Raw genomic sequence first — 12,500 nt, 5'->3', positions numbered from 1 at the left:
TATCCTTGACGAGGCGCTTCTATCCCCAGCAGCAGGTCAGACGCCTGACCACCACTCTAGTACCTGCCAAAAAGTCGAACGCATACCTCTCTCCCCCTCTAAACAGATGTTTATTTACGATGATCCAACCATCTTGAAGAAATGGGGGATCGATAATGGCTGCATTAACCAGTCATCAGCCAATCTTTGTGATGCTTTTGGGTGCGGAGGAATCTGACGCAGAGTTATGTTCAGAGAAGTCGTGGAGGGACTCTATATGAATTGACTTCAATTAGTGAAGTTGATGGGCCACCCTAAAAAGATGCGTTTTTAGAGAGGACCTCAAGCTGTGTAAGTTGTGGATCGTCCTAATTTCTTGGGGTAGAGCATTCCAGAGAATTGGTGCAGCTCGGGAGAAGTCTTGGAGCCGGGAGTGGGAGGTTCGGATTAATGTGGATGTTAGTCAAAAGTCGTTTGTGGAGTGTAGAGAATGGGTAGGGTAATAGACAGAGAGGAGGGTGGAGATGTAGGGGGTGGTGAGCTGTGGAGAGTGATGATTTATGGGCAGCGAGTGCAATGACTGGCACAGAGTGGAAGTATCCGAGTAGCGGTTAGCCAGATAGGTGACCCTGGCTGCTGCATTAAGGATGGGCTGAAGAGGGAAAAGTCAAGTTAGGGGGAGGCCAATTAGTAGTGAGTTACAGTAGTCAATGCGGGAGTATATCAGGGCCATGGTGAGGGTGTGTGGGGGGCTTCTGATGTCAGTGGAAAGAAGGATCAGGTTGCTGGGGATTTAAAAGTCAGACCCTTTAATTTTCACGGGAGGTAAGCCAATGTCTAGCAGTCTAAACATTAGCTTACTAGCAACTCTCAGTGTTGAATGCCGAGCACCGAACACTCATGTCTATGACAGGTAGTTGTCTGCAGAACTAATGCCTGCTTTAGGCTACTTTCACACTTGCGTTGAACGGCTTCCGTTGCATTGCGTTGTGTGACGGATGTAACGGATGCGTTGCATATAGTGGCACAACGGATGCAACGGATCGTACAAAACAGCGGAAAGCTTTTTTTTTTTTATTATTATTATTTTTTCCTCTTTACAGTTTTACCGGCAGCAGACTATTGTGAACGATCAGCTGAGAGCTCTCACATGCCGGCTGCCGGGCGCTCAACTGAACGCTATCACATGCCGGCGGCCGGGCGCTCAGCTGAGCGCTCTCACATGCCGGCGGCCGGGCGCTCAGCTGAGCGCTCTCACATGCCGGCGGCCGGGCGCTCAGCTGAGCGCTCTCACATGCCGGAGGCCGGGCGCTCAGCTGAGCGCTCTCACATGCCGGCGGCCGGGCGCTCAGCTGAACGCTCTCACATGCCAACTGCCGGGTGCTCAGCTGAGTGCTCTCACATGCCGGCGGCCAGGCGCTCAGCTGAACGCTCTCACATGCCGACGGCCGGGCGCTCAGCTGAACGCTCTCACATGCCGACGGCCGGGCGCTCAGCTGAGTGTTCTCACATGCCGGCGGCCGGGCGCTCAGCTGATCACTCTCACATGCCGGCGGCCGGGCGCTCAGCTGAGTGCTCTCACATGCCGGCGGCGGGCGCTCAGCTGATCGCTCTCACATGCCGGCTGCCGGGCGCTCAGCTGAACGCTCTCAGATGCCGACTGCCGGGGGCTCAGCTGAGTGCTCTCACATGCAGGCAGCCAGGCGCTCAGCTGAACGCTCTCACATGCCGGCGGCCGGGCGCTCAGCTGAGTGCTCTCACATGCCGGCGGCCGGGCGCTCAGCTGATCGCTCTCACATGCCGGCTGCCGGGCGCTCAGCTGATCGCTCTCACATGCCTGCGGCCGGGCGCTCAGCTGAGTGCTCTCACATGCCGGCGGCCGGGCGCTCAGCTGATCGCTCTCACATGCCGGCTGCCGGGCGCTCAGCTGAACGCTCTCAGATGCCGACTGCCGGGCGCTCAGCTGAGCGCTCTCACATGCCGGCGGCCGGGCGCTCAGCCGAACGCTCTCACATGCCGGCGGCCGGGCGCTCAGCTGAACGCTTTCACATGCCGGCGGCCGGGCGCTCAGCTGAGCGCTCTCACATGCCGGCAGCCGGGCGCTCAGCTGAGCGCTCTCACGTGCCGGCGGCCGGGCGCTCAGCTGAACGCTCTCACATGCCGACTGCTCAGCTGAGTGCTCTCACCTGCCGGCGGCCAGGCGCTCAGCTGAACGCTCTCACATGCCGGCGGCCGGGCGCTCAGCTGAATGCTCTCACATGCCGGCGGCCGGGCGCTCAGCTGATCGCTCTCACATGCCGGCGGCCGGGCGCTCAGCTGAGTGCTCTCACATGCCGGCGGCCGGGCGCTCAGCTGATCGCTCTCACATGCCGGCTGCCAGGCGCTCAGCTGAACGCTCTCAGATGCCGACTGCCGGGCGCTCAGCTGAGCGCTCTCACATGCCGGCGGCCGGGCGCTCAGCTGATCGCTCTCACATGCCGGTGGCCGGGCGCTCAGCTGAACCCTCTCACATGCCGACTGCCGGGCGCTCAGCTGAGTGCTCTCACATGCCGGCGGCCGGGCGCTCAGCTGAACGCTCTCACATGCCGGCGGCCGGGCGCTCAGCTGAGTGCTCTCACATGCCGGTGGCCGGGCGCTCAGCTGAACGCTCTCACATGCCGGCGGCCGGGCGCTCAGCTGAGCACTCTCACATGCCGGGTGCTGGGCGCTCAGCTGAGCACTATCACATGCCGGCGGCTGGGTGCTCAGCTGATCGCTCTCACATGCCGGGTGCTGGGCGCTCAGCTGATCGCTCTCACATGCCGGCGGCCAGGCGCTCAGCTGATCGCTCTCACATGCCGGCGGCTGGGCGCTCAGCTGAACGTTCGGCCACCGAGAGACAAAATAAAGTTTCTGTTATAAAAAAAAAAAAAAAAATTATGAGCATGCGCAGTGAAAAATAGTGGATTCTGCGGCTCAAAAAACGTTACATGCTGCGTTCCTTCCACCCGGCGGAAGCAACGCAACGTCGGCCAGCTGAAGCAACGCAGGTCCTTTTGGCACAATCCGTCATCCATACAAGTCTATGGGAAACAGCGGAATCCATTAACGGATTCCGCTGTTTTCCAAAAGGGCGTTTTGTGACGGAAGGAAATTAACGCAAGTGTGAAAGTACCCTTAGGCTATGTGCCCACGCTGCGGATTTACCGCGGATTTTGCCGCGGATTTGCCGCGGATTTCCCGAAAATCTGCAGCAGCGGCACTTCCAAGCCATTTCAATGGCATTTTGGAAATGCTGTGTCCATGCTGCGGATTTTTCCGCTGCGGATTTGCCGCGGATTTTGATCCGGAAAAATCTGCAGCATGTCAATTGTTTGGTGCAGATTTGGTGCGGATTTTTGGTTTTGAATGGGGAAAAAAAAAAAAAAAATCCGCATCAAAATCCGCGGCAAATCTGCGCGTGCGGATTTGCCGCGAAAGTCGCGGATTTTCAGGCAGAAAAATCCGCAGGTACATTCTACCGTGGACACATAGCCTAAGACATCCGCAAACTCCTTGGACAACCCTGCAGACATCCTGCTGCACTTACTCGTAGGTCTTTCTTCAAACGTTCCACATTTTTAATACTGATAAGTTCGTCCAAGCCGATCACAAGAACCTGCAAAAGTAATAGGGACACATTATCTCTCGGCAATTCAATAGCCTCTGGTCTTACAAGGAGTAAAGGTCTTCCATAATTATGGGGACTAGTAAGAGTGACCTAATCTGTCCTTTTGATTTCATCAGGATGGTGGTAAAGGAGGAAAAGCGACAACTTCTAAGAAAATCGTGATACAAAGGCCATGAGCAGACTCTAGAACACTATAGGTGCTAAAACAAATAAACGACCTCTAATGACACAGATAAATACCTGCCGAGGTGGCAGTAAAGCCATTATCACAACATTAGCAGCCACGGATTGTTTGGTTGATAGCTACTGCTCCCAAGGCCTAATACACAGGGACAAAAAGACTTTGTATATTGGAACCTCCCTGCATGCTGTTGTTGCATCGAAACAGGCTTGATGACAGCCAGAAACTTTAAACCGGTCCTGAGGAAGCAAAGCAGCAGTTTTACCTTGGTGCCAAGTGTCGTGACAAATAGGTCAGCCCGGGGAGACTTCCAGGAAACATCAAGCAGAATTATGAAAACAGCTCTAAAGTCTCAGATTGGTTATTGATGGGTTCCTTACCATAGCGCTAAAGATGTTCTCCAGAAGCTTGTTCAGTGATAAGTCGCTGGCTGAGTTTTCACAGGACATCACTATTAGGTTGATGCTAGAAAAAGTAAATGATCACATATTGGATGCCAAAAGTCATAACGTATCTATACGTATTTTGCAAAAGTGATAACACCCCTCTTAAACATTTAATCCAGGTTTTTCCTTCAGTTTCATTATCTCCGTTGTATATCATCTCGTCCCTCGCTACTCCCCTGGTGTATAACATCCAACCTTCCCCAATGCATGTATTTTGCAAAAGGGATGATACCCCTCTTAAACATTTAATCCAGGTTTTTCCTTCAGTTTCATTATCTCCGTTGTATGTCATCTGATCCTTCGCTCCTCCCCCCGTGTATAACATCCAACCTTCCCCAATGCATGTATTTTGCAATGCATGTATCTGGCCCTCCCCCAATAAACAACATCCAGCCCCTCACCTACCCCATGTATAAGGTACGGCCCCTCACCCCCACCCTCGGTTTATAATATCTGGCCCCTTTCACCCCTGGTGTATAAACATCTGGCCCCTCAACCTCATCCATGTACCGTATGTATTTTGCAAAAGTGATAACACCCCTCTTAAACACAATTCAGGTTTTTCCTTCAGCTTCATTATCCCTGGTGTACAACATCCGGCCCCTCGCTTTTCCTGGTGTATAAAATCCGCACCCCTCCCCAATGTCTGTATTTTGCAAAAGTAATGACACCCCTCAAACACTGAATTCAGATTTTTTTCCTTCAGCTTCATTATCCCCAGTGTATAACATCTAGCCCCTCACCTCCACCGTGTATGTATTTTGCTAAAGTGATAACACCCCTCTTAAACACTGAATCCAGGTTTTTCCTTCAGTTTAATTATCCCCGTTGTACCACATCCGGCCCATTGCTCTTCCCAGTGTATAACATCCGCCCCCCTCTCAATGTATGTATTTTGCTAAAGTGATGACACCCCTCAAACACTGAATTCAGGTTTTTCCTTCAGCTTCATTATCCCCAATGTATAACATCTGGCTCCTCACCTCCTCCGTGTATGTATTTTGCAAAAGTGATGACACCCCTCTTAAACACTGAATTCAGGGGTTTTTTTTTCATCCGGCCCCACCAGTGTATAACATCTGTTCTCTCACCTCCCCCTATATATAAGATCCAACCCCTCCCCCACCACCCCGGTATATAATATATGGACCCTCACCTCCCCCCTGTATAATTATCCCCGATGTACCACATCCGGCCCATTGCTCTTCCCAGTGTATAACATCCGCCCCCCTCTCAATGTATGTATTTTGCTAAAGTGATGACACCCCTCAAACACTGAATTCAGGTTTTTCCTTCAGCTTCATTATCCCCAATGTATAACATCTGGCTCCTCGCCTCCTCCGTGTATGTATTTTGCAAAAGTGATGACACCCCTCTTAAACACTGAATTCAGGGTTTTTTTTTTCATCCGGCCCCACCAGTGTATAACATCTGTTCTCTCACCTCCCCCTATATATAAGATCCAACCCCTCCCCCACCACCCCGGTATATAATATATGGACCCTCACCTCCCCCCTGTATAATTATCCCCGATGTACCACATCCGGCCCATTGCTCTTCCCAGTGTATAACATCCGCCCCCCTCTCAATGTATGTATTTTGCTAAAGTGATGACACCCCTCAAACACTGAATTCAGGTTTTTCCTTCAGCTTCATTATCCCCAATGTATAACATCTGGCTCCTCGCCTCCTCCGTGTATGTAATTTGCAAAAGTGATGACACCCCTCTTAAACACTGAATTCAGGTTTTTTCATCGCCCCCCCCCCCAGTGTATAACATCTGTCCCCTTACCTCCCCCTATATATAAGCTCAGACCCTCCCCCCACCCCGGTATATAACATATGGCCCCTCACCTCGCTCCCTATATAAGGTCCGACCCTCGCCCCCACCCTCGGTGTATAACATCCGGCCCCCCTGGTGTATACCACCTGGCCCCTCGCCTCCTGGTGTATATCATGAGGCCCCTCCCCCCTGCAGTGTATAACATCTAGCCCCTCAGTGTACTTCTGGCCTCCCCCCCCTCCCCGGGTATAACATCCGACTCCTCACTTTTGGTTTTGCTGCATCATAATGAAGAAAACACACACACACAAAAGTAAAAATCAAGACCAAGGTGCAAATACTTTTTCATGGCCCAGTAACAAAGGTGAAAGGACACAAGCAGGTGGGGAGGGTTGTGTGACTGAGGCGTCTGTTGCCGGTAGTGAAGGCTTTGTGGATTTCGTAACTTTTATTTAATCCCGGCTCTGATAATAGAATATATTATCTATGTGTCAGTGTACAGATACGATCATGACGAGCACACCGGCAGAATTACTAACCGGTCAGACGTCATGAACGCAGCTGCCAAATCTGGAAAGTTATATCTAATCATTGACTTCCATTGACACGTCCTGATTCAGCGGCACCTGAGGTGGCCGTACACTTTAGACTAAATGGACTCGATCATTGGGGGGGGGGGGGGAGGACTTAAAACTGAAAGATTGTTTTAGTCGCCCCCATTTGGAAATGGTCGGCCGTGTGTAATATTTTTGTAAAATAGTCGCTTGTTCATGAAAGAACTTTTCCAGAAAGATCGGTCAGTCGGTAACCTTGTATGGACCTTGTGTGGATCAACACGTGTATGGTGATTAATCACTCTTAAAGAGGTCTTCCAGGACTAAATTATTGGGATAGGTCAAGGTGGGGGTCCGTCAAACCCGGTAGACCCCGCCTATGTGCTGAAATCTACATATGCCACTGTTGAAGGACATACATGCTTCAACACTGAAACTAGAACATCGGAGCTTGGAGGTGGCCTGTGACGCTATCCCTGGTGCGCGTCGTCACTTCCGGTCCCAGTGAGCCTCTGACCCTGCTCTTGCCCCGGAAGTGGTAATGGGGTTCTCATCTGCGCATACGGCCGTGTACTCTGCCTGGTGTGTGACGGCGCATGTGGCTCCGCGATCCGAATCCGGTGTCACTGCTCAGGGCGCCTCACATGGAGTAGCGAGCCCTGGCTGGGACATAAACCTGCTTGGCAACCCCTGGTCCTGCCAACCTGATGGTCAAACAGGGAACCTCTTAGTTCATGCATGGGGGAAGGGGACTGCGTCATGCGACCAGCTCGGCCCCCGTGACACCTGGATTCCGGAGACCTCCTGGTCCCCGAGACCCAATCATTTACCCAGGTAACCTTTGTTATCCTCTTACAGGAAGCGGAAACCACACTGGGGCTTTGGAGGGCGGATACGCTTTCGCACGTACGGTGCGGTCATGGGAAGGGAAAATTATGCAATTATGGAAACCACAGGATGGAGAGACGTCTTACTATCTACTATGCTACTGTGAGCAGCCTGCGTGGCCTCATCGTGCCCTAATCAACTGCAGCTTCTCCGGACTTGTCTCCCATCGAGCACAACTAGGATGTCATTGATCAACAATTACACAGGGAGCTGCCAGCAGCGGATCTTGATGATTTGCCTAAATCAGAAACAGAACCAAACGACAATTAATAATCTCATCAATAGTAGCCGCTGCTGTAAGTGCTGGGACTTCTGCACATTGCGCCCATACCCCATACTGAATGGATTGAGCAGTTTTGGTAATTTTATTTCCATTTTTCATCATTTGCAGATCACCAACATCCTGTGATTTCCATAACTCCATGACTTTCCCTTCTTGGTGCTGCAATTTCAATGTTAATGAGTGTATGTTCAGGAATTATACTGATGAATACGATGCTGTGGATGCTGTCCACCGCTTACCTATCGTGGAAGGTCCTCCACACCACCCTGCTGTTCTCAGTGCACGTAGAGGTTAACAGAACATCCTGATTATTGGCAAACATGTGCACGCCGTTCAGTGATCCGATAACGGAAAACGTCAGCTGCAAAACAGAAAAGCACACGGCAAATAAGAAAAAGTGAGGTTTGACACTGTTAGGAAATTCTCTGCTGAATAATGCCACTAGGGGGAGCTCCTCTAAATGCCATTCCCTTCTTCCTATATTCAAATGTATTTGCATCTATCAGATGTGGCTACAATTACACACTTGAGTGCAGGGACTATGGCAGAGGATCGCTCGTCATCCCTCGCCCCCACGTGCAGTGGCATGAGGAGGTCAGCATGCTGCTGACCTTTTCTTAATGCTGCTGTTACTTCAGTGCCGCAGAGGCGAAGGGCAACGGTCACAGCGAGGAATGGTAAGCTCTCCCTGGATGAGCCACAGTCTTATTTTAGGTGAGGGGCTAGGTTGGTGTTACTGCAAGAGCACATTATGGGGCAATGAGGGAGGGGGGGGATGTGAAAAGGGGGCACAGTATAGCGAGAAGCAGTGGTTGGGGGGGGGGTATTTTTTCAGAAAGGCAATGTGGGGCAATATTATAGAGAAGGGCATTGTGGGGAGAAATTATGGAGAGTGTCAGTGTGGGGGGGGAATATATAGAAGGGCAATGTGGGGGGATATTATAGAGGGGCAATGTGGGAGAATATTATGGAGAGGGGCAATGTGGGGGGATATTATAGAGGGGCAATGTGGGGGGATATTATGGGGAGGAGCAGTGTTGCGGTATAGTATGGGAGAGCCACTGTGGGGGAATATTGTTTGTAGACAGGGGCAGTGTGAGCGTATATTATGGAAAGGGGCAGTGAGGGGGTATATTATGGAGAGGAGCAGTGTGGGGGATATTATAGAGAGGGGCAGTGTGAGGGATATTATAGAGAGGGGCAGTGTGACAGATATTATAGAGAGGGGCAGTGTGCGATACTGTAGAGAGTAGCAATGTGGGAGAATAATATGAAGAGGAGCAATGTGGGGGCATTATAGAGAAGGGTTGTGTGTGAGGATATTATGTAGGGGCAATGTGGGAGAATATCATAATGAGGGACACTGTGACGAGGGCTATTATAGAGAGGGGCAATGTGGGGGAAGGATATTTTCCACAGGAAGCACAATGAGGGGCAATTATTTATTCAAGAGCACAAAAAGGGAAAAAGAGGCAGCATAATCAGTTTTATTTTTCAGGGCACCATGTTGAGAGGTGCTGCTGAACAGGTAAGAAAAGGTATGTCTGTAGAGACGAGCTGTGGGCATGAAATCTAATCATGGTGTCTGTACTACATGAAGACAAAAGTCATGGGAAAGACTTCAATCAGATCTCAGATGCCAGTGCTGAAGTGAATACCAGACATCGAGAGCAGCGGCAGAGACTACATGCTGGACCAGGGGAGGGTGAGTAAAGCACAGTTTTATCTATTTTTTTAAAAGCAGACTGCAAATGAGGGAACAGGTAGGTCTTCCAAAACCAGAAAACACATTGAAAGGGGCCGACTATAATCTGCCAACATGGATTACGAAGGACCATTTTGCGGTCACTGTTAAGGCAGTACCTGATTTTTCCTGCACAGCTTATAGACACGTTTAGGTGCTGCGATGCTGACACTTTGTCAAAACGGTATGAAAAGGGAAAAACTGTTTTTATTGCCCAGAGCAGCCATTCACAGCGCAGCTTTCATTTTACCAGAGCCGGTTAAAAAACAAAAAGCTGCGTTCTGATTGGTTGCTATGGGCAAAAAGGATGTTTTTTCTTTCTTTTTAGCCAGGTTTTGATTAAGGCGGCCTAGTAACTGTGTGCAATTAACAATTAAAATTAACATTTGTATAACCCGGTGTGGTATTTTAAATGTGGTATAAGGATTAATTAAATATTGGGTTGACCTTATCCATACAGTCAAACCAGTATTGGCCATGACACAGTATTGATTCATTGTCATAATATGATGAGGCATGGCTGCTTAATAATCAGCATTACACCTAAATGATATTACAGCCAAGTGAAATGCTCACACAGGTGAGACACGTCTGCTCTGATTTTACCTCACACAGGTGTGACACGTCTGCTCCGATTTTACCTGACACAGATGTGACACGTCTGCTATCATTTTACCTCACACAGATGTGACACGCCTGCTCCGATTTTACCTCACACAGGTGTGACACGTCTGCTCCGATTTTACCTCACACAGGTGTGACACGTCTGCTCCGATTTTACCTGACACAGATGTGACACGTCTGCTATCATTTTACCTCACACAGGTGAGACACGTCTGCTCTGATTTTACCTTACACAGGTGAGACACGTCTGCTCCGATTTTACCTCACACAGGTGTGACATGTCTTCTCAAATTTTACCTCACACAGGTGAGACACGTCTGCTCTGATTTTACCTTACACAGGTGAGACACGTCTGCTCCGATTTTACCTTACACAGGTGTGACATGTCTTCTCAAATTTTACCTCACACAGGTGAGACACGTCTGCTCTGATTTTACCTTACACAGGTGAGACACGTCTGCTCCGATTTTACCTCACACAGGTGTGACATGTCTTCTCAAATTTTACCTCACACAGGTGAGACACGTCTGCTCTGATTTTACCTTACACAGGTGAGACACGTCTGCTCCGATTTTACCTTACACAGGTGTGACATGTCTTCTCAAATTTTACCTCACACAGGTGAGACACGTCTGCTCTGATTTTACCTTACACAGGTGAGACACGTCTGCTCTGATTTTACCTTACACAGGTGTGACACGCACTGCTCTGATTTTACCTTACACAGGTGTGACATGTCTTCTCAAATTTTACCTCACACAGGTGAGACACGTCTGCTCTGATTTTACCTTACACAGGTGTGACATGTCTTCTCAAATTTTACCTCACACAGGTGAGACACGTCTGCTCTGATTTTACCTTACACAGGTGAGACACGTCTGCTCCGATTTTACCTTACACAGGTGTGACATGTCTTCTCAAATTTTACCTCACACAGGTGAGATACGTCTGCTCTGATTTTACCTTACACAGGTGAGACACGTCTGCTCTGATTTTACCTTACACAGGTGTGACACGCACTGCTCTGATTTTACCTTACACAGGTGTGACACGCACTGCTCCAATTTTACCTCACATGGTACTGTCAAAATATTAAATAATCTGATTGGTAAAATGGTGTAATGGAAAGTATGGCTCTTTGAAAAAGGGGAGGAAGAGTCTAAAGTTGCAAAAATAAAAATTGCCGTGACTGGAAGGGGTTAAAATGCTTTTTTTTAAAACCATTTAAAGGGGTTTATTTTAAATAAAAAAAGTGCTTTGCTCACTCTCCCCAGGTCTAGCACCGAGTCTTCATCATGTCACGTTGACAGCGCTGCAGCTAATCACTGAGCTCAGCAGATCTGCCATAGTGATGGCAAGAGGCGATGAGCTCAGTGATTGGCTGCAGCGCTGTCAACGTGACACCAGAGCTGCAGACAATAACAAGACACCAGGAGCAGAGGCAGAGACGCAGCACTGGACCTGGGGAAGGCAGCCGGGGACAGGTGTTTTCTAAAAATGGAAATCCCCTTTCATCAAACATATTACCAAAACATAAGAGGTCTGGGGTGGGGATATATGACCAATCCTCAAGAACAGAGGGACTTTTAATATCACAGTGTGAAGCTTGTTGCTTAGGTTACCGGCCACTTTTCCAGTCCCAGTCTGGCTGGCTGCCTAGACAGGGAGAGTGTGGTGCCAGCAGGCTCTAGGTGGTACGATCCACATGAGGCAGGGGCAAAGCCTTCTGTGTTAGCCACCTGGGAGGGCGTACATTTAGGGCCAGCACCGTGCCCCCGATCTGACCTGTCAATCTTCAGGAGGAAGTCATGAGCTGTGCACCTCTGCAGATATACAGTGAAGGAAATAAGTATTTGATCCCCTACCAACCATTAAGAGTTCTGATTCCTACAGACACTTAGGCGGGCTTTACACGTTGCGACATCGGTAACGATATATCGTCGAGGTCTCGTCGTTAGTGACGCACATCCAGCGCAGTTACCGACATCGCAGTGTGTAAACCCTAGGAGCGACGATCACCGATCGCAAAAATGTCACAGCGACATCACACGGCAGGCGTCCAATAGAAGCGGAGGGGCGGAGATGAGCAGGACGTAACATCCCGCCCACCTCCTTCCTTCCGCATAGCCGGTGGAGGCAAGTAAGGAGATGTTCTTCGCTCCTGCGGTGTCACACATTGCGATGTGTGCGGCCGCAGGAACGAGGAACAACATTGTACCGGCAGCAGTAACGATATTAAGGAAATGAGCAATGATTTTTCACGTTTTTGTGCTCGTTGATCGTCGCTCCTTGGTGTCACACGCTGCGATGTTGGTAACGGCGCCGGATGTGCGTCACTACCGACGTGACCCCGACGATATATCGTTACC

At 50.0% G+C, this 12,500-nt stretch overlaps 1 protein-coding gene across 1 annotated transcript in view; it reads right to left on the bottom strand.

Annotated features, from left to right (window-relative positions):
• Positions 1-12,500, bottom strand: part of FUZ (fuzzy planar cell polarity protein) — a 119,465-nt gene that overhangs the window by 43,066 nt on the left and 63,899 nt on the right. Inside the window, exons 2-4 of the mRNA XM_075328847.1 lie at positions 8,003-8,124; positions 4,190-4,274; positions 3,548-3,616 (exon numbers count right to left, since the gene is read on the bottom strand). Of these exons, the coding sequence (XP_075184962.1) occupies positions 3,548-3,616; positions 4,190-4,274; positions 8,003-8,124 (276 nt within the window). The remainder of the gene's footprint in view (positions 1-3,547; positions 3,617-4,189; positions 4,275-8,002; positions 8,125-12,500) is intronic.

Source organism: Anomaloglossus baeobatrachus, chromosome 11 (genome assembly GCF_048569485.1).
Source record: "Anomaloglossus baeobatrachus isolate aAnoBae1 chromosome 11, aAnoBae1.hap1, whole genome shotgun sequence".
Taxonomy (NCBI): Eukaryota; Metazoa; Chordata; class Amphibia; order Anura; family Aromobatidae; genus Anomaloglossus; species Anomaloglossus baeobatrachus.
The sequence above is the reverse complement of the archived record's forward strand: the minus strand, read 5'-3'. Positions and strand labels throughout refer to the sequence as shown.